At 35.3% G+C, this 21,478-nt stretch overlaps 1 protein-coding gene across 1 annotated transcript; it reads right to left on the bottom strand.

Moving 5' to 3' along the window:
* Positions 1-17,455: 17,455 nt before the first annotated feature.
* On the bottom strand, positions 17,456-19,468 carry LOC131063041 (transcription factor bHLH25-like). The gene is made up of 4 exons (XM_057996839.1): positions 19,442-19,468; positions 18,398-18,805; positions 17,907-18,215; positions 17,456-17,821 (listed from the first exon to the last, which is right to left on the bottom strand). Exons 1-4 carry the CDS (start codon positions 19,466-19,468, stop codon positions 17,741-17,743), a joined length of 825 nt encoding a protein of 274 aa, XP_057852822.1. The 3' UTR covers positions 17,456-17,740.
* Between the last annotated feature and the right edge of the window lie 2,010 nt (positions 19,469-21,478).

Below are 21,478 nucleotides of genomic sequence, written 5' to 3' on the forward strand. Positions count from 1 at the left end.
GAATACCTTTTAGTTCTTGACTTTCGGCAAAAGATTTCAATCTAAAACTCACTCTCTTATATAAAAAAACAAAATGATCTTATGAATAATATAAAAAATACTAATAAAACATCCATAATCTCAATACATAGAGTTTTATATTATATTATTTATAATCTCAATACATAGAGTTTTCACTAGTAAATTTCAATACATCATCCAACTAAAGAAGAGAAATTCAATGGGTATGATGCTCCATCACCTTCTTTATGCCAGGAACCACAGATGAAAAAGCAGTTAACTTTTCACCGAGTAAGTGACGTCGATTGCGTTCTGCCATGATGTATTTCTTGTGCCTGTTTACATTCACCACATTATCATCATCATTAGCAAAGATATTTTGTCCTCCAAAACCCTGAATCCAATTCTCTGTCGGTTGATGAAGGTGTTGAGTAGTAGTTAAGTTGCCATGCTCCATTGTTGCACTTGTTGCCCAGAAAGTCCACTTGAATTATACCCATCATCTAATAGAATGGCTTTCAACGATTCGATTTGTGAGGGCACTGTTCGAGTACTCAAGAGCATTTTCTTGAATGTCCTACAAGAGAGGTGTAAAATCTTTTAGGCATTAAAACAATATACAATTGGATAAGAATCAAAATTTAAAATAGAAGTTGCAGATTACGGGGGTGCGAGCTTTCGGGGTACGAGATTTTGGAGAGGAGCGCTCGCCATGCAGTCACGAAGGTGTTGGGGTGATGAGGTTGTGGCAGATCCACCTCCCCCTAGAGATCCTTTTGGCATGCATGTTGGACACACTCCTCAATGGGTTTTTCAAGGAGGAAAATGGGTTGATGCCCTAGTTTCGCCTGCTTGCGATGGTAGGGTAATCACATCTGAGTTTCCTTCCTTTGTGTATTTCAAAGGATTTTTTCGGCGTAATGGAAATCGGGGTCATAATTTGAAAATTTGGCAAAAGAATGGCCAAAAGCAGTTTCATCAGGCTAAGGTTTCTGATAATAAGGCTCGGCTTGGCCTGCTGAGTGACTCTGCTAATTCACATCCATTTAACAAGAGCTTGATTGGTCAAGAGTTGAATGTTGGTTTTCCATCACAACCTGCTTCATCCCTGGTTTCGTTAATTGATGTCTCAGATGTTTTTTAAGGAAAGAAGGTGCATGATCTTCGAGCTTTGGCAGTTGTTATCTAGGTTTGGGGTGACTCTCTTCCTCTGTCTAAGCTCCATTATAAAATTCATGCTCATTGGTATGGCACTTTATATTTCCATGTCCTCTTTGCAAGTTCGTTCATTGTTTTTTTGATTCTACATCTACTAGATATAAGGCATTGTGTGTTCCATTTTCTGGCTTGGAAAAAATCTGATCTTTGTAGAAAGTTGGAAGCCCTTTCTTGCTTCCTCTAGGGTTGGTCCAAAACAGGTCCCCGCTTGGTTTAAACTTCCTTTGTTGCCATCAGAATTTGTTGAATCTGATATTTTAACTAAGATTGGGGATTCTTTTGGCAAATTTTTTTTGTCTAATTTGGAATTTGAGGATGGGGCAGTGGTGTAAAAATTTGTGTTTTAATCTCACCTAAACTTTCTCCACCGAAGTTTTGTAATATTCGGTCTCCTTTTGGTCTTTGGCGTCAAACTTTGTTAAAAGACTCTAGAAATTTTGGCTATTCTTCGGTGGTTATGGGCTCTCCTCTATTTTTTCACATGAAAACCATTCAATTTGGCTCAGGTGGTATTGATTCCTCCTTTGATAGGGATGCGGAGTTATTTGTTTGGACTAAGAACCACTTAGATGTTTTTGTTGATAATTTACCTTCCCCCAAGAAGACTTCGTTCATGCCTGAAGCTTCAACAGAGGCTTCCCTGCATTTTGTTCCTTCCCCGAAGTCTGGGTGCGTGAATGGTTCTCTTTTGAATAAATCTATTAATCCTAATGATGCTTTACCTTTGGGAAAGTCTTCTGCTGAGTTTGGGAAAGTTTTAGGGTCTGAGATACAATGTCTTAAAGGGTTGAAAACCTCAAAACATCCTGGGGATGTTGATGTTGTCCCAGATGAGCAGCTTATTGCTCAGGTGCAAGATATTTCTAATACAAATAAGGTATCTCTTAATTCTGATCTTGCAAATAAAGTGATTTCTTCAATCTCAATTGATTTGGGTAGTCTGTAAAATGACTTGGCTACTTTTCCTACTACAAACTCCTTTGATGTTCTTAATCTGGATAAAGTCGTAGTGCAATCAGATCTTGGGCCATCTTCAGCTCTCATTCTTTTGGATAAAGTGGGTTGGGTGGCTTCGCTTCTAGAGAATAGATTACCTCCAGACACTTCTTTGGGCAATATTGGTCTTCCTTTAGTACAAACCCTCTTTCTCCCACTTTGTCAACTCTTGGGAAAAGAGGCCGGAAACCCAAATTTGTTAAAACTAAACAAGAAATTGATGTGGGAATTCAGTCAACTCTTCTTTCCTCTTTAGAAACTTCTAGAAAGAAGAGATCCAAAAAACCTTTTAGTCCACCAGTCACAAGAGGCTTGGCGACTAAGCGTAGTCTTCACAAGACCTTTTTGGCAAGTAAGGTTTCTCCGGTTTCTTTGGAAGTCTCGAGGGGAGCAAATGCTTCCCCTCAGGGCCAATGAGGATTTTATCCTGGAATGTTAGGGGCTTAAATGCCCCTAATAAACGATGCTTGATTAAGTCTCAATTGGACTTAATGAAGTGTGATGTGGTCATGGTACAAGAAACTAAGTTAAATCTCTCTTTGGCTGATAGGTTATTCTCTTCCTGGAGAGGGTGGAACTTTTGTGCTTCTCCTTCTTTTGGTGCTTTTGGGGGTCTTGCGTTTCTTTGGAAAGATTCTAGTGTTCATTTCTCATTAATTGCTTCTTCATCCAACTAGATGCTTGGTCTGGTCAAAAGTAGGATATCTAACTTAAAATTTTGGCTCTTTAATGTTTATGGGTTGTCTAGGGTTTTAGATAAAAGAAACCTTTGGGAATTTTTGGCCTCCCTTACTGCCTTGCTGCATAATGTTTTTCTAATTTTGGGGGGGGGGATTTTAATGCAATTACTAGTTTGAATGAAAAGGCTGGGGAATCATCCCTAATAAGCATTCTATGTCAAATTTTTGCTTCTTCATTCAGTCATTAAATTTGGTTGATTGTAAACCACTTAATGGGACATTTACATGGACCAACATGCATAGGGAATTTTGCCAAATTTCTGAGAGACTGGATCGTTTTCTGGTTTCGAAAAATTGGTTTGATTTGAGACAGGATTTTGTTCCCTCAGTTCTCCCCTTTACTGGTTCTGATCATTTTCCTATCCAATTTACTATTTTTGAGGACAGGGCTCCTCGGAAGTTACCTTTTAAGTTTGAGCCAATGTGGTTTTGGGATCAATCTTTCCTTCCTTCGTTAAAGCAATGGTGGTGTTCTGCTCCATTCTTTCCTGGATCCCAGATGTTTCAGCTTGTTAAGAAGATGGGTTTCTTAAAACAGAAGATTAAGGTGTGGAATGTATTGCACTTCAAGAACATTTTCGGGGAAAAGGCCAGGATTCAGGAAGAAATTGAACAAATTAATAAGAGCATTATGGCTTTAGGAATGTCCTCTCTTTTGTATGATAGATTGAAGTTGTTGAACTTTCAACTTTCTGAGACTTTGGCTAGGGAAGAATCTTATTGGAGGCAGAAGTCTAGAGATTTTTGGCTCTCCAAAGGGGATAGAAATACTAAGCTTTTCCATTCCTCATCCAAGCTCAAGAGACAGCGTAATCGAATTTCCTGTATTAATGACTCTAATGAAAACAATTTGGTGGATGGGGAAGAGATTGCTTCCAAAGCGGTTAGGTTCTTTAAGTCACTTCTTACAGTTGAGCCAGTTGCGTTAGATAATGAGATTGTGCAATCGATCCCCTCTTTAGTTTCTCAAGAAGATAATAAGAAGCTTATGGATCCCTTTACTCTAGATGAACTGAAAGAAATAGTCTTCTCCATGCATCCAGAGAAAGCCCTGGGTACGGATGGGTTTACGACACTATTCTTTCAAAAGTGTTGGGAGTTTATAGGGAATGACGTATTGTTAGCCTTGGAGGAATATAGAAGAAATAGATCTATTCTTAGAGAGCTTAATACTACTCTTATTGCTATCATTCCGAAGGTGGATAATCCTTCTTCGTTCTCGGATTTTTGTCTGATTGCTTTGTGTACTACTTTATATAAAATCTTTACTAAGGCAATTTCGGTTAGGTCTCTAAGCTCCTCCCTTGGATTGTCTCCCTAGAACAGGGAGGATTTGTACCTGGGCGGGAAACATCTAAAGGTGCGATTGTAGCTCATGAAGTTATGCACTCCATATCTCAACAAAAGGTTTCGGCTATGATGCTTAAGCTAGACATGTTGAAGGCTTATGATTGGGTTAATTGGCAGGCTCTTAGGGTTGTTTTATATCATCTGGCCTTTTCGCATTGTTGGGTTAAGTGGGTGCTTTCTTGTATATCTTCTGCTCACTTTTTAGTTTTGGTTAATGGTTCCCCGTTAGGGTTTTTTGCTTCCTCTCGAGGACTTAGGCAAGCGGATCCTTTGTCTCCCTTTCTATTTATTCTTTTGGCAGAAACATTAAGTAGGGCCATATCTAATGCTACAACATCTGGTTTATGGTTAGGTATTAGAATAGATAGCCTCCTGTCTCCACAATCCCATTGCTTGTTTGTGGATGATACGCTTCTATTTGGGGCAGCCTCTCTAAGGGAGGCTCGTGTTTTTAAGAAAATTATTTATGAGTATGCAACTTTTTCTAGACAAAGTGTTAATAATCATAAATCCAAAGTCTTTTTTTTGTGAATGTCTCCCCTCTAGTTAAAGATAGACTAGTCCACTTTTGGAATTATCAAGTAGGGACCCTCCCATGTGTATACCTGGGCATTCCTTTTTTTCTAGGGTCGGATAAGGCTTCCTTTTGGAACAAAATTGTTCATACAATATCCTCCAAAATCTCTTCCTGGAATCATAAGTGGCTGACGATGGCTAGTAAAATTCTTTTAATTAAGTCAGTTTTGAATGCCATCCCCACATATTTGATGTCAGTTTTGTAGGACCCCTCCCAAGTTATTAAGAACATTAAGGTCTCCCTTAGGACCTTTCTCTGGAATGATAACTTGGGTGATAGGTCGAGGATCCCTCTCTTGGCTTGGGACAAAATTTGTCGTCCCAAAGAGCTTGAGGGTGCGGGCATTCGTAATTTAGCGGCTCAGAATAAGGCTTTGGGGGGAAAATTGGTTTGGAAGTTATATGCTGACCCTCATAGTAAATGGGTTGTCATCATGTTTGCTAAGTATTTAAGGGGTGCTTCCAGAGAAAGGATTTTTACTGCTTCATCTCTTCCAAAAGGTTCGGCTTTATGGAATTTTTTGGTTTCATGTAGGATGGTTATTTTACCACATCTATCCTGGGCTGTCAATAATGGGAAGAAAGTCCAGTTTTGGGATGAAGTCTGAAATGGGCACTCTGCCCTTTCAGCAATCTGAGACTGGTCCCCGTTGTCTAGTATTCTATCAGAATTTTGGGGGCCTTTTGTTGCTGATTATTTCGACATTGTCTCAACTGGTACTTGTGTGATTGCGAAATGGAAGATTATCCCTCCCTTGTCGGTTGATAATATTCTTATTATGGATTTTGTGGAAGAACTTCACAAAAGACCCCTTGTTTTCCAAAATAAAGAGGACTCCTTGATTTGGATTAAGAGTGTTGTTGGTTCTTATTCAGTTAAAGATGGTTATAATTCTTTAGTTCAGACTTCACCATCCCCTTGTTGGCCTACTAATCTCTTTTGGCATCCAGCTTATCTTCCTAAAGCAGGGTCATTTGCTTGGCTGGCAGTCCAAGATAAGGTTCTAACTGGGATGCATTTGGACAGACTTGGGATTACAGCTGTATTTCCTTGTGTTTTTTGTGGTCATTGTATGGAATCCATGGATCATCTTTTTTTGTTTTGTCCATTTACTTCTGAGTGCTGGTATTGGTTATTTGGCATGCTTGGCTGGTCTTCTGCGATAGGTCCCAATCTACTTTTGCATTTCATGGTCTGGCCCTTGTTGTTTTCCTTGTCATTTTATTCATCCCTTTGGGCTATGGCCCCATCATTGGTGATGTGGAATCTTTGGCTTGAAAGAAATTCTAGAATTTTTAATCATAAAAATGCCACTTTGTCTGAAGTAATTGGTAAAATTCAAACCTCCATCAGTGAGGTGGTACTTTCTTTCATTCATAAAAACTTAGATCATCTCAGTTCTTTCTCTCATTGGGATAATCAGTTTACTTGGAAATGGTCTGCACTTCATCTGATGTCTTCCCATGGGGCTGTATCAAGAGGTCTATCTTCTTTGGTTAAATGAAAAAATGGCCAGATGGACTCCCCCTCCATTCCCTTCATTCAAACTTCAGTTTGATGGGGCTTCCAAGGGGAATCCGAGAAAGTCTGGTATTGGAGTAGTTATTTTTTATCATTCTTCGAAAGTCATCAAAGTTATGGGTAAACAAATTGGTCATGGTACTAATAACATGGCTGAGTTTCAGGCTTTATCCTTTGGGCTTGATCTCGCTCTTTCATTAAACATTAAAGACATTATTATTGAAGGCGATTCCATGGTGGTGTTTCAAGCGGTTGTAGCTAAGAAATGTCTAGCTTGACATCTTCAATATTTCTTAGATCACATTCTTCAGCAATTAAAATGCTTTTCCACTTTTTCTATTTCGCATTGTTTTAGGGAAATCAACGTCATTGCGGATTTTTTAGCCAATAAGCCTGTTGTTGAGGGTGTTGATTTCCTGGAGGTCTCTCCCTCGGACATTCCTGCATCTTGCATGAAGATGCTTTTTTAATAGGTGGTCCTCCTTCTTGAAAACCTACTTCACTATCTATGCTTCGTTAGTTTTTGTAGTAAAGGTGTTGGCCTTCTTGACTATTATGTGTTATTGGTATCTTTTTCATGAAGTAGGAAATTGGTTGGGTTTTTTTCTACTAGTCTGAGATGCCTGTTGTATTTGTACCTTCTCATGTCTCTGTGCTTTATGTGTTGGTTACTTCCCTAAATGGCTATAGGGGGGATGTTGTCCTGCCTTATGGCAGCATTCCTATTGTAGTCATATTTGGTAGTTTCTTCGCACAAAGTCTGGGGGCAGGAGGGGTCTCTTTGGTTTGGATGGTGGCATTTTTCTTTCTCAAGTTGTGTGGTCGGCTTTTGGTTATCTTGGTTGGCGGGAATTTTTGAACTTCTTTTGTAAGTTTGGGATCTCTTTGGCTTATGGCAATCATTACATATTAATCAGTATATGTGTGGTAGCAAGGGTACTTGTATAATATTTGTTTGATCCTCTATTTTTGGTAATCATTTTTTGTTGTGACTGGTTGGTTGATGCCCTTCCATCAGGCTATCGTACCTTATGCACTTGTTTCTCTTTTCGCTTCATTTGGCATCATGATCTATCGATGATTCAGGTTGTTGTTCTAATGATTGGGGATATTATGGTATCCGTTGGCTTTATCATTGCATGATCATCTCCATTTTAGCAGGTTTCTTTCATGATGGGATAATTATGACATGGTGATCCCGTTCTCAGTTATATTGTTTGTTGGTGGGCACTTATGGCTTTCATTCGATCTTTGTCTTACTTTTCACTCTAACATCATGTTTTGTTTTCTATGGAGAATTCTTGCCAAATTCGGTGGATGGTGGCTTTTTCTAAGGAATTGGAAAGAGCATTTAATGTCGTATTGCAGAGGGTTTCTTATTTTGATATTGCTCCTTTGGTTACTACTTTGGATTATCCTTTGGTTCGGTCTCATCCTTCTTCCTGAGGGTTCAATAACCTTCCCTGCTTCTTATTTGGATTTGTCTATGTTTGCTCACCATATTTGTGATGGCAGGATCTCTTATTCTTGGGTCTCTCATGGCTCTGAGTTTTGCTTTCTTCAGGGCTTTGGAATCTTGTGGTATTTAGACAAGTTGGATTTTGGGGTGATGGCACTGATTTTTGGTGGACAATCTTGACTCCATCTTCAGATGCTCCCTGATAGACTGATTCTTACAGCTTCCTTTATATCTAATGCGGATGGCAATATATTGCAATGTATCTGGGGGGTTTGGTATGCCTATGGGCTTTTGTAATGGGTAGATAGGCTTATGTTTTCTTGAGCAATATTGAAGGGTTTTCTTACTGGTTCTTTCCCTTCAGTGCTCTTTGAACCAGACACATGTAAAAATATATATATAATTAATATAATTTTAGTGGTCTCATCCACTTTTATCAAAAAAAAATATATATACAATTGGATAAAAGCATGAAATTCTACAGTTCATATTAATTATTTATTATAGATTTTTGGATTTGATTGTATTAAAAGTTGTTTTTTACTACTGGAAAAATAGGTTTTGAAGGGATCCCTAAATTCTTTACATCATATTACAAAAATAGATCAAATAGAGACCAATCATAACAAAATTACAGCAAAAACAACCAAACAGGACTGAAAGGCAGCAGAAGACAAACAAAAGACCGCTCAGCCCACAAAAACAACAAAAGGCCAGCAAAATTACAGCACAGAACCAGCAACAGAAAAAGATTAACCCATATTAAAAGTTGTTAATATTAATGTTTCCAATTAAATTTCATGATCTATTGTCAAATTGTAGGAGATAATCAGAAATACTGAAGTTTCTAAAACATTGACATTAAAAAACCTTTACAAATCAAAACTGGAAATATATGATAAATTATTTATCATATATTTTTATAATTGATTGTATGAAAGTTTCTAATATTAATATTTGAGATCAAATTTCATGTTCTCTAAAATATCAACCATTCCGATCAAATTTCATAATCCATCATCATGATATAAGAGATAGTGAAAGACTGTGAAATTTGATCCAAAATATTGATGTTAAAAATTTTCACAAAATCAAATCCAAAAATTTATAAGAAATAAAATTTAATCCAAAACATTGATATTAAAAACTTTCATATAATGAAATCAAAAAAATTATAATAGACATAAAAAAAATAAAAAATAATTGTAATGAACAGTATGAAACAGCTATTAACAAATCATTCCTTCCTCTTACCAACTCTGATAGCTATGAATTCTCTATCTCCGGTTGAACTGTCGAGAAAGAAAGATGAGAATGTGTTGGAAAGACGGGATGGAGATTGGAGTTTATATAGAGAGTTTAAATACATCTTGAAAATGTAGGTAAAGCAAGGATGTAATGGCTTCCGTGGTCAAGAAGCAGGCAAGTGAGAAACAAGATGGTCTGTGCAGGAAACTTCGTTTTGTAATTTTTTCTTTATATATGGAGAACAAACTCACCCGGTTGAAAGAAACAGTCAAACACCTCTAGAACTTTTCATGTAGGCAATGTTCTTGTAGTCAATTACATGTTTTTTAAAGTCAATTTCTATCCATCCGTATTATAAGCAAAGCAAGTCACCTTGAAACTCTTTTTTTTTTTTTTAACATTTTATCTATGTGATTTTATTTTTTTTTATAATAATGTGACAAATAATGTGATATTTTTATTAGAATTCAAATGTATAGTTTTGAATCAATATTTATCGAATTTTATAATTCATATGTAGTATTTCACAAGATTGAATCAATATTTATCAAATTTTATATTTCATAAGAGTTCATTTTGTTGAGACATGGACCAGCTAGGACTCGAACCTAGGACCTTCCATACGTTGTTGGAGTGCTCTACCACTGAGCTACTGGCCCCTCTTGGACCAATCCATCGTCGGTCCGGGTGTGGCTTATTTCCAACACCAACACCCCCCTTAAGCCACACCTCTCGTGTGATTGGGGCTCCTAGCCTGGACCTGGCTCTGATACCATGTGGAGACATGGACCAGCTAGGACTCAAACCTAGGACCTTCCATAACATTGCTGGAGTTCTCTACCACTGAGCTATTGGCCCCTCTTGGACCAGTTCATCATCGGTTCGGGTGTGGCTTATTTCCAACACCAACACCCCCCCTTAAGCCACACCTCTCGTGTGCTTGGGGCTCCTAGCCTAGACCTGACTTTGATACCATGTTGAGACATGGACCAGCTAAGACTCGAACCTAGGACCTCCCATACGATGTTGGAGTGCTCTACCACTGAGCTGCTGGCCTCTCTTGGACCAGTCCATCGTCGGTCCAGGTGTGGCTTATTTCCAACACCAACACATTTGTTATGAGTATGAATGGTCCACTTCAAAGTTATTTCATCTAGGTGATGCTTACAGTAGTGAGCAATTGGGACTTCTTGAAAGGTTAACCATCCCAATACTACTAAGACTCAAGTATGCTTAACCATAAAATAAACTTCATTCCATTTGAAAATTATGTGGCAAACTAAAGTCACCAAGCTAAAGAGTGGAAGATGACCAGGAGTCACAACTTGACGGAGTGGAAGGCCAAAAGTCTCCACTTACAATTCTATTTCAAATGTTTATTGAGGTTTTGAACCTTGAAATTATAACTAGAAGCCAAATAAAAAAAGTCAAGAGTCGCAACTTTGAATTCCATGTTGGGATTATAATATCATAAAGATATTTTGTGTGTGTGTGTGTGTGTGTGTGTGTGTGTGTGTGTGTGTGTGTGTGTGTGTGTGTGTGTGTGTGTGTGTGTGTGTGTGTGTGTGTGTGTGTGTGTGTGTGTGTGTGTGTGTGTGTGTGTGTGTGTGTGTGTGTGTGTGTGTGTGTGTGTGTGTGTGTGTGTGTGAGAGAGAGAGAGAGAGAGAGAGAGAGTGTTAAGCACAAGTAATTGAGACTAGACTTCTAGTAGTTGAGAGTACTTATCTTTAGAAGGAATAAAGCTCTCAACATATGCATATGATTGATGTTTATATGGTGAGATTGGATGGTGTATGTCTTAGAATTTGTTTCATTAGAAAAAGGTACTTATATAAAGCTCATTGATGTAATGAATCAATATCAATGAACTAATACAATGAATCATTGTCAGGGTTATGTCTTAATGTGTTACATGCATGTTTGTTTAACATTATATTTTTATTTGTAACAATACACAAGTCAAGTAGCAAGTGTGTTGAGTTAAGCCCATCTTGAGTGATCATCCATGTAGTGATAAGCAAATGCACGTGAATTTTAAACATGTTTAGCCTAGAGATCTAGTTTATGCAATGGGTAAATCATTAATAATTGGTTTGGAATTGCCAAGATCTAATCAACACTTTTATTATGAAAATGATTCAAAAACATTCAAATTTTTGAATTTAACACCTAAACCTAAATATAAGGGGAAAAACATTTAGTTACAAAGCAAACTCATCATGTTCTCAATGATAACATAAATATTTCTTTAATGATATATTGCATTATGCTTTCAAATAGCGTTGATCTTTTTGTATAGTTAATAGCCATGAGTATATGCTTTTTGAAACAAGAGCATCTTAGAGAATTGAGCAATAAACTTTGACCAATTCTTTTTATCTCTACCATTTCTCTTCTCGTGTTTGAAGGATAACATTCAAATTGAAATAACTCGTCCTCTCCAAATGGTACCCAAGCCATTTATAGGGCTCCATTTGCACATAAGTTGGCAAACTTTCTAACCAAGTGCTTGTTAAGGGGAATTTGAGGAATCAATGTTGGAGAGAGTTATAAATTAAATATGTCACTCTTGTTTGCATGTTTGTATTACAAGTAGGTTTACCCACATGAAGGAAGAGTTGTAATGGAAGAATCTTGCATGTCGTAATTGTTAAATTGTTGGAGTTTTATTTGATTTTTAAATGTCACTTTCACTAATCTCAAGAATCATGTCACTCATGACTTTAATTTTGAGTTTCAATCATAAAATATCACTTGATGGTTAGAAATCTAAAATAGACACATAACCAAGATCTTTCTATGAGAGAGATAAGTTATAAAATTGTAACGATGCAAAGCAATTATAGACCTATGATTCCAAGAGATTTCCAAATTTTAAGATAACAAGATTGTATTAGGAGCTCAAAAAGATGTGGCAAAAGAGTTACTGCATGAATTAAAGTACATGAATGCCAACCTATTGAAGAGCATCATAATATATGATACAAGCTAGGTAGTGAGTTTATATAGAACTAAGGATAGGATGGAGGTGGCAAATCCAACTAATAGGGTGTGACCGCCAAGTAGTCCAAAAATAAATAAATAAATAAAGCTCCACCTTTTAAGGAATGTTGCACACCCATTAAGGGTGGGGACACCACCATTTATGAGAAGTGACACCTTAACATCATATCCAAGTCAAACTCGTTTTATGACCTAAGTGTTGATGAAATAGTTTGCACTTCTAGACCAACACAAAATAAAATATATTGGATATATCTTATCCTCTCCTAAATAAACAAATCTTATATGCTATTGAACTGATCAAATAAGATGACCTCAAGGTTATGAATTTCAAGTCTTGACTATACTTTGATAACTCGGTGATTGATGTGATTTGTTGGTAATCACAAAGGGACTTACACAACTATGATTGGATCTAACCTTTTGTAGATGAGACTTTCAATGATTCCTAGATCCTAACTTCCACAAACATCTAATTTTCAATGTATTTTGCTGCTTTTGATGATCTTAAAAATAATCTTAAATAAATTTCAAAATATCCCGGTTTATAAAGATATTCTAATCCTAAATGAAATAATACTAAAATTAACAGATGAAACCCTCAACCAAACTTTTATTTGTTAGCTTAACACAACTTAGACAAAAGTAGGTGCAATCTTCAATGGAGGCTGTAGATTTTCAGATCAATTTAAACATATATTAAATTCATAAGATAATGGAATTCAACACATAATCTATCAATTCAACTTAAACTCGTAAATTTGTTTGGACTAACCATGGAGATAAATTTACATCAACAAATTTCTAATGATATGAACTAGGGTTTATCAAATATTAATTTTCTTTGTCAACTTAACACAACTTAGACAAAAGTAGGTGCAATCTTCAATGGAGGTTGTAGATTTTCAGATCAATAAACATATATTGAACTCATAAGATAATGCAATTCAACACATAATCTAGCAATTGAACTTAAACTCGTAAATTTGTTTGGACTAACCATGCAGATAAATTTACATCAACAAATTTCTAATGATATGAACTAGGGTTTATCAAATATTAATCTCAATAAAATCTCATGTTAAATTTATTCGAGAAAGAAATTACTATCTAGAGAAGTAAGAAACCATGGTACTTACAAAACATAACACGTAGATCAGCAAATCAATGATTTTTGTATTTTTTTTTTCAATCTCTCAATAATTCCAAAAACTTCTAAAGAAATAATGAAAGAGTGAATGCCTTTTATAGTTTTTACAATTTAGATCAATGGCCAAGATTAAATCATTTGAAGGACCAAGATTAAGCTTCTAGAAACCCTAAACAACTTTCATTTAATATTTCTCAACTATTCACACAAAAGACAAAATTGTCACGTATCCAAAAAGATGAAATAGTCTACTAGAGAAATAAGTAATTTCTTAATTCATAATATTAAATCAAATTTAGCCAAAAAAAAAATTATTTCTTTACAATAAAATTACTTCTTTTCCAGCTAGATAATTCTTCCATTTATTCCTACCAACTACTCTGTCTGTCTTCACATATTCCGTGAATTTCAACATGACTATCTTCAATTCCTGTTCAAGTGGCATAGAGGTGTGTTCCATTGCATTCAATTTATAGTTCAAATCCCTTAGCTAGTGATTTCACTCCAATCTCTCATTCTTGTAGTTGCCCATTATTGTATCGAGGTTTATCTTTTGAAAATGGGGTGTCAATATTTGAAAAGTGTCCTCTCCAAGCAAGTTTGAAGGCGTCAAGTTTCATTTGGGTCCTCTCATTTCCTATTATAGCATCTAAAAGTGCAGAAAAACCATTGAGTATTTAAAATTATATCTCCGCATTTGTCACAGTCACTCTTGATGGTGCAGACGATTTCTATCTTGAATACATTATTTAATGATAGCCCATATGACTCTACAATTTGTTCTCCTATTGAAATTTCATCAAAGGTTTCAAGCAAAACACATAGAGAGGGAAATACTTCATTAGAAGATTCATTGAATTCTATGCAATGAGTCCTTACATTTCCGAGTTTCTGCAAAGAGGCTTTTGTTTCCTGACATTCTAATAACAACTCCTTTAGCACATGATCTCCCTTTTTAATCAAATCCTCTAACCATTCATTTGTTACTTTGGTAATAGTCCTCATCTCCAAGAACTCAGTCACTGACTATTTGGAAAGAACTACCAGAGGGACATAAGATTCCTCAGCCTACTGGAAAGTTTTTAACAAATGCCTCGTATACTTCTCCATCTCTTCAACTTTGGCTTTATACTTTTCCTTTTCTTCTACTTCCTTATGTAATCTTCTAATTATGCTTTCAGTGATGTCTCTTAATTCTTCTACTTCTTTCTCTTTGGCGGTTGGGCCCATGCTAATCGATGTCTTCTTGGGCCTTGTCCTTAGTAGGGGTTGCTAAATGCACAATTCTATTTTGATGCTCATATCTTGTTATCTTTGAGAAAGTTTTGGCTCTTTTCTTTTCCTTTGGTTTCCCTATTTTGGTAAATAGATCATCAAGGCTAGTAGAAGTTGTCTCTTCTACTTCTTTCACCTTCATTCATTCTTGTAGCCAAGTAGGAACAGTAAGTTGTTCTATCCCTGTGACTTGTTCTTGTCCATGCTCTTCAAAATTTTGGAGATATTCCATAGTCACATTCTATTCATGGTCACCTACGGATGGCGGTTGATTTTCTTCTGGAACCTGATTTTTTTCTTTGATACAGCATATGTGATTTTACCTCTAGCAGCTGCTCTTCTTGATCTCCAGACTGTCCTGATATATCAATGACGACCACATTGACTACCTCCTCTTGTTGCATAGTGTCAAAAGGTGTAGGCATAATTCTTGTAAGAACCTCGGAAGTAGCATGGACTGCCTAAAATGATATTGGAACATCTGGATCTACTATAGATGGTGAAGGCTTTGTCTTCTTTGTTCTGGTCTTCTTAGGACTAGGGCCATCGGCTGCTACAGTATTTCTTTTATTATGCTTATCCATGCGCTTCCTTTCCACCATTGGCTTTTCCTTCTTTTCTTTTTTCAATTCTTAGAAGAAAAATAAATTAAAAATGGTTGTTACAAGAAGGTTCATCAAACTCTATGAAAATTATTTGTATATCATTATATATGATTGCACCAATGCATAAGATATCTCTTCAAATTCATATCAATGAATGCATTAGTTTTGAGATTGAAAAAAAAGAGCACAAATTTGGCTTTTTATTTTACTTGATAATAGGACAAATTTATTATATAAAATTATTGACATGAATCTTTATGAGTTTTCTATTGATGGATTTGACTCATCATTAATTCAAATTGCTTCATCATTAGTTCCAATGATGGAGTGGTGCATGGTAAGGTTTATTATGGATTCCTTCAATATTGAAACTAATTCTACAATTTGGATAAGTATATTCTAAAAGCCCTAATAAATTCTCTTGGCTTTGTTTATGGTTTGACAAAAGTCTCATACAATATTCAATTGATGTGGGTTTATCTTCAAGTATTTCTTCATCTAGATTAGGTTATAAGTTGTGGTTTAGAGGATCACCTAATAAAAAATAAGAAGTGCATTCTAAAATATTAAAATTAATGAAAAATTAAAAAAATATAAAAATATTTACCACTTACCTTTCTTGTGATGTAGCATTGGACAAAAAATAGGACAAGGTTTGGAAATGTAATCAAATACCCAGATGTACTTATGTTTTTCTCATTTTGTTGCAAAATCACAGGTATTCTCTTTTTTGGTTATTTTCTTTGGTGGATTTTTTCTTTATAGGTTATATAATATGAGTATGTCATATAGCATGCATGTGTTATATAATGTGTGTGCATTATATGTAACACAATTGTATTCTCTTCAAAATAGTTGATTTGCCTTTTTTGGTCCCCCAATTTAGTACACTCACCCTTGGTAGTTGAGTAGTTGTGTAATCTACGATGTGTGAATTACTAGGGCATGAGGTATATGGATCAATATAGACTAAATGTATATATAAGGGATATTTTCTAGGTTCTATATCATTTTTCATCTAAATGATCCAAATTGAATAAAATCAACCACATCTCAAGACATGGCTAAATTTAATAAAATGACCCAAATTAGGGAAAAGTGCAAAGTGGACAATTTTCTTCTCTCTAATAATATTGAACATTAGGTCTTTGTCTTAAATTGTAAAAATGTTTACAATATAGTCTCCTTTTTAATATATTATACACTACAGTGTGATTTGATCTAGTTTAGAATTTGTTTGTACTTCACATGTTAAAAGCTAGACTTGATTTATATTGAGTATTTAATTCTATTTCCTATAGTATGACCTTTACTTTGTAATGGTCACTTAACTCATAGTTTCTATTGCTTTTTCTTTATAAAATATTTTATTAATATTTACCATGTTTAAGTGAGAATGAAGTGATAGGGAGATTGGTAAGTTGTAAACTTGGGGATAGAAGGTTGCATGTTTCATCACTTTCCACTTGGACCATTTTCATGTTTGAGTTGTGACAATAATTTTCACCTATCTACTTGCACTTTTTTCGTGTTTGAGTCATGATAATAGTTTTTACACCCTTCCACTTGGACCATTTTCCATTTGGAAACTCACTTTTCATTTAAACCATTTTAATGTTTGAGTTGTGACAAAAAAATTTACCATTTTCCACTTCGACCATTTTTATTTTTGAGTCATGATAATATTTATTATCACTTTCCACTCGAAGCATTTTCCATTTGTAAACTATGTGCCAACAATAAAACTCTTTCCATTTTTAAATTATGTGTCAAACTAATATAAATACCTGGCTTTTTAAGAAGAATACTAGTCATAAAGACAAAGAATGGAAAAAGACCAAGAGTCACAAAGCCAAAGAGTGGAAGACCAAGAGTCTCCACTTACAATTCCGTTTTGGATGTTCTTTAAAGATTTAGTCAAAATTAATACTAGAAGCTAAATAATGAAAGATTATGAGTCACCACTTTGATTTCCATGTTGGATTTTACTCCAAAAATTCTAAAAATTAATAATAGAAGCCAAGAGATGAAGGGCCAAAGAGTTACCACTTTGAATTTCATTTTGAACATTACTTTAAAAAACAAAAATTTAAATCCTCACAAATGAAAAACAAAAATTTAACCACATGATCTCAACACCTTAAATAGAAATAAATATAACAAGAAATGGTAACTATTATATATATCCATTTCAAGTAGCACAAGGATTTTAAATTCATACACAAGTTCTCTTCTAGAAGAGAAAGTACAATAGTTTAATCGAATCTAATGAAAAAACTACATATAGAATTCATTGTTCAATGTATCGCTAATAATGAACATGTTGTGGTCAACGTTCCTGCACTTTACAACAAAGATCAGCCTCATCATAAAAAAAACATTGACGTGTTAACCACAATGTACCTCACACTTTATGATAATTACCAACGTCATTACAAAGTATTGATATGTATAAATGATAGTGACCAACCTTATTATAAAGTAAAGTATTGACACATTGACAACAAGATACCTATAACACTTTATGATAGTCACCAACCTTATTACAAAATATTTACATATTGACCACAACATACAAACAGTTTAAGCTCTTCATATTCAATGTGGCTCTCTGAAAACTTCTTGTAAAGTTTCTACTATGTCAGTAATGGCTAGGTTGCACCCACTCTTCATTTCCACCTGCAATTGTACTCAAATTTCTTAATTATTCTCAACAACTGATGAAATTACAAAAACTATAAATTTGAAAGTGTAATGTAATGACCTGTCCCGTAAAAGTGAGATGAAGTGTTTCTTCTGCAAAGGAAAATATGCTGGCGTTCTCAACTGAAAGCTCAAGATTTTCCAGCTGGGTGAGACATTTTACCAGCAAACCTCTCCTCGCAGCGCAGTCTATGCCAATCAAGAATTTGTTTTGGGTAAGTTGTACTTTGATCTCTGGATCTCCTCTTTCTTGGGAGTTGGTTTGAAGTTGAAGAGGAACACCAGGCTGCCCCTGCTCAAATGCATTTATTTTCTCTTGCAGATGCTTCACGTATTTTATTGTCTCACTTAGCACACTCTCCTTGTTTAACTGCCACCAACAATTCAAATTCAACAATAATATAAAAAATACCAATAAGAAGTAAAGCATCCATTATCATTATATCATACTGTCCTGCCTAAACGTTCATGTATACAGTTTTCACCAGTAAATTGCAATTCATCATCCAACTAAAGAAAAGAAATAAAATGGGTACGATGCTAGTCCATTACCTTCTTTATGCCAGGAACCAGAGATGACAAAGCAATCAATTTCTCGTTGAGTTTCTGACGTCGATTGCGTTCTGCCATGATGTATTTCTTGTGCCTCTTCACATTAACTACATTATCACCATCATTAGCTGCATTTGAACATTGTAACAATGCATCTGAAGCTTGAAACGATGGATATTCATTATGAGCAGAGATATTTTCTCCTCCAAAACCACGAATCTGATTCTCTGCCCGCTGATGAAGGTGTTGAGTAGTTGTTAAGCTGCCATGTCCGTGATCTTCCCTCCATTGCTGCACTTGTGGCCCAGAAAATCCATTTGAATTATACCCATCTTCTAAGAGAATGGCTGTCAGCGATTCGATTTGTGATGAGACTGTTGGAGTACTGAGAGCATTTGCTTGAATGTCCTACAAGAGAAGCCTAAAATCTTTTAGGCGTTAAAATAATATAAAACTCAATGGAACAGTTACACGCATGAAGTTTGTCTATATCAATCATTTATCGCGAGCTATGGATTTGATTGTATGGAAGTTTTTAATATGAAAGGCTTATCATCTACATTGATAATCAGAGATCATAAAGTTTGATTCAGAATATTAAAAAAAAATCATAAAATCAAATCTAGAAATCTATGATATTGATTTATTATAGATATTAAAAAAAAATCATAAAATCAAATCTAGAAATCTATGATACTGATTTATTATAGATTTTGAATTTGATTGTATGGAAGTTTTTAAAATCAATGTTTCATATCAATTTCATGATATCTGAAATATTAGAGTAAATTTCATAATCTATCATCAGAATATAAGAAAGATAATAAGAGATCATAAAATTTGATTTGAATTATTGATACTAAAACTTTCACATAATTAAGTTTAAAAATAAGATAAACCAATTTTAATCCGAAATATTGATGTTAAAAACTTTCACATAATCAAAACCGACATGGTGATATCAAGAACTTTTAAATAATCTAATCCAAAAATCTGTAAGAAACGGTATGAAACAGCTATTAACAAATCATTCCTTCCTCTTACCAGCTCTGATAGCCATGAATTCTCCATCTCCAGTTGAACTACCGAGAAAGAAAGCTAAGAATATGTTGGAAAGACGGGATGGACATTGGAGTTGTATATAGAGTTTAAATCCACAGTCAAAGACGAGTAAAGTGCGGGTCAAGTATTTCATGTGATAAATACACCTTGAAAACGTAGGGTGCGTAGGTAAAGCGTTGATGTAATGGCTTGCGTGTTCAAGGAGGAGGCAATTGAGAAACTTCTGTTCACAATATGAAAACAGTATGGTCTGTGCAGGAAACTTTATTTATATGGAGAATAAACTCTCCCGGTTGGAAGAAACGGTCAAACACCTCCAGAACTTTTCAGGGAGGCGAGCATTCTTTTAGTATGTCAACTAAACATCATTCAATTACAATTTTTTTCCGTCAATCTTCATTAATCCATATGGAATATTTCAAGAACTTTTCAATTAATTTTTTTTCAGTCCATCTTCATTAATCCATATGGAATATTTTTTTAACTTTTCAGTCACGTACATTTTTATTAGAATTCAAATATATAGATCTGATTTAATATTCATCAACTCATATATCATATGTAGTGTTTTACAAAAATTAATATGTTCTAAGTATGAATGGTCCACTTTAAAGTGATTCCATCTAGGTGATGCGAGTCATTGAAACTTCTTGAAAGGTCACTCATCCTGATATTACTAAGTCTCAAGTACGGTTAAACTTAGAATTTCTCATAAGATCAAGCTCATTTATCTTACTACCCTATTTGAAAAAGTTTCATCAAATGTTGTGCTTTATGAACCGTTAATTACAGAGCTCCTAAGATCATTTATTTCCATGTACTTGATGTTTAAAAAGCCTATCAAATTATGCGATGTTTTTATCAAGATTCGACTATAGAGTTTTGAAATAATTTTCATTGACCATATTTGGTGCAGTCGTGGTTAGGAGGGACCTCAATGAGATCTATCTGGACCGTGCAACAAGAGTAAACACAACGAAAGCAAGACAAGATGATGGAGGTAATGCAGAACTGAATGGATTAGATCATGTAAACTGATTACAAATGCTCGGCAACATCTGGGCTACAAGATGCGGCTCACTGGCCTGCTACATACTTGCTCAATTACAAAATCGGTCCACTCTGGACCTCTAAATCTTAAGATATAGCTGAGCCTATATTCTCTGTCATAAATTATGATGCTTAATTACATTGACTTATATGCTCAAGAGAGATCCACGTTGGCCCGAGAGGGATCAAATGCTGAAGAAAAAGATCAAACATGTAAAATCACCAGGTTGGCCTCCGCTAATGAAAATCCTACGAAAAATCCAAAGGAAGAAGTGTGGATCAGAGGGAAGGTCGACCACATACCAAGGAACATTGGAAACAACGAACTGAAGCTCCACAAGATTCCCCAATAGCAAATAGGTCCAAGTGGTTCCGGTGTTCTAAGCCAGAAAACTGTCTCGGAATCCAGAAGCGATAACTTGCCGGAAAAAGATCCAAACATTCTGCAGTTCACGATTAAGGAAGCTAACCATGATTACAAGAAAAATCTAGCTCTGCAAGATCTAGTGAGAAAATGCAAGAAAGTACAAAAAGAAAATGTTGAAACTGCAAAAAGAAAACAAACTGAAAAGAAATATTTTGGGTTGATTCAAGATTGCCAAGAACTAGGGATGCTTCTGTATCAGACATTCAGGGTTGTTGAAAAAGTGAGTCCCTCACTTTACTAGGGTCAAAGGAAAACCAAGGCAGTCCACCTCTGCCTGAGAAATCCAAGATGAATCTTCAAATGGTTTGTCCTTCCATTTCACAAGATACTCGTTGTACTGACTGCTCTGGGTGCTACGCCCAATCCTACTGTCCAAAATGTCTTCAATCTAATCCAGTTCCTTCTAAGGCAATTGCTTCTCCAAGTCTATAATATTGCCTTCACTGAATTTTGATTCATGATACTAGTGTAGGTCTGCAACATTGAATATAGGTGAAATACTCAAACTATCCAGTAGCTCTACTTCATATGCATTTCGAAAC

Source organism: Cryptomeria japonica, chromosome 11 (genome assembly GCF_030272615.1).
Source record: "Cryptomeria japonica chromosome 11, Sugi_1.0, whole genome shotgun sequence".
Taxonomy (NCBI): Eukaryota; Viridiplantae; Streptophyta; class Pinopsida; order Cupressales; family Cupressaceae; genus Cryptomeria; species Cryptomeria japonica.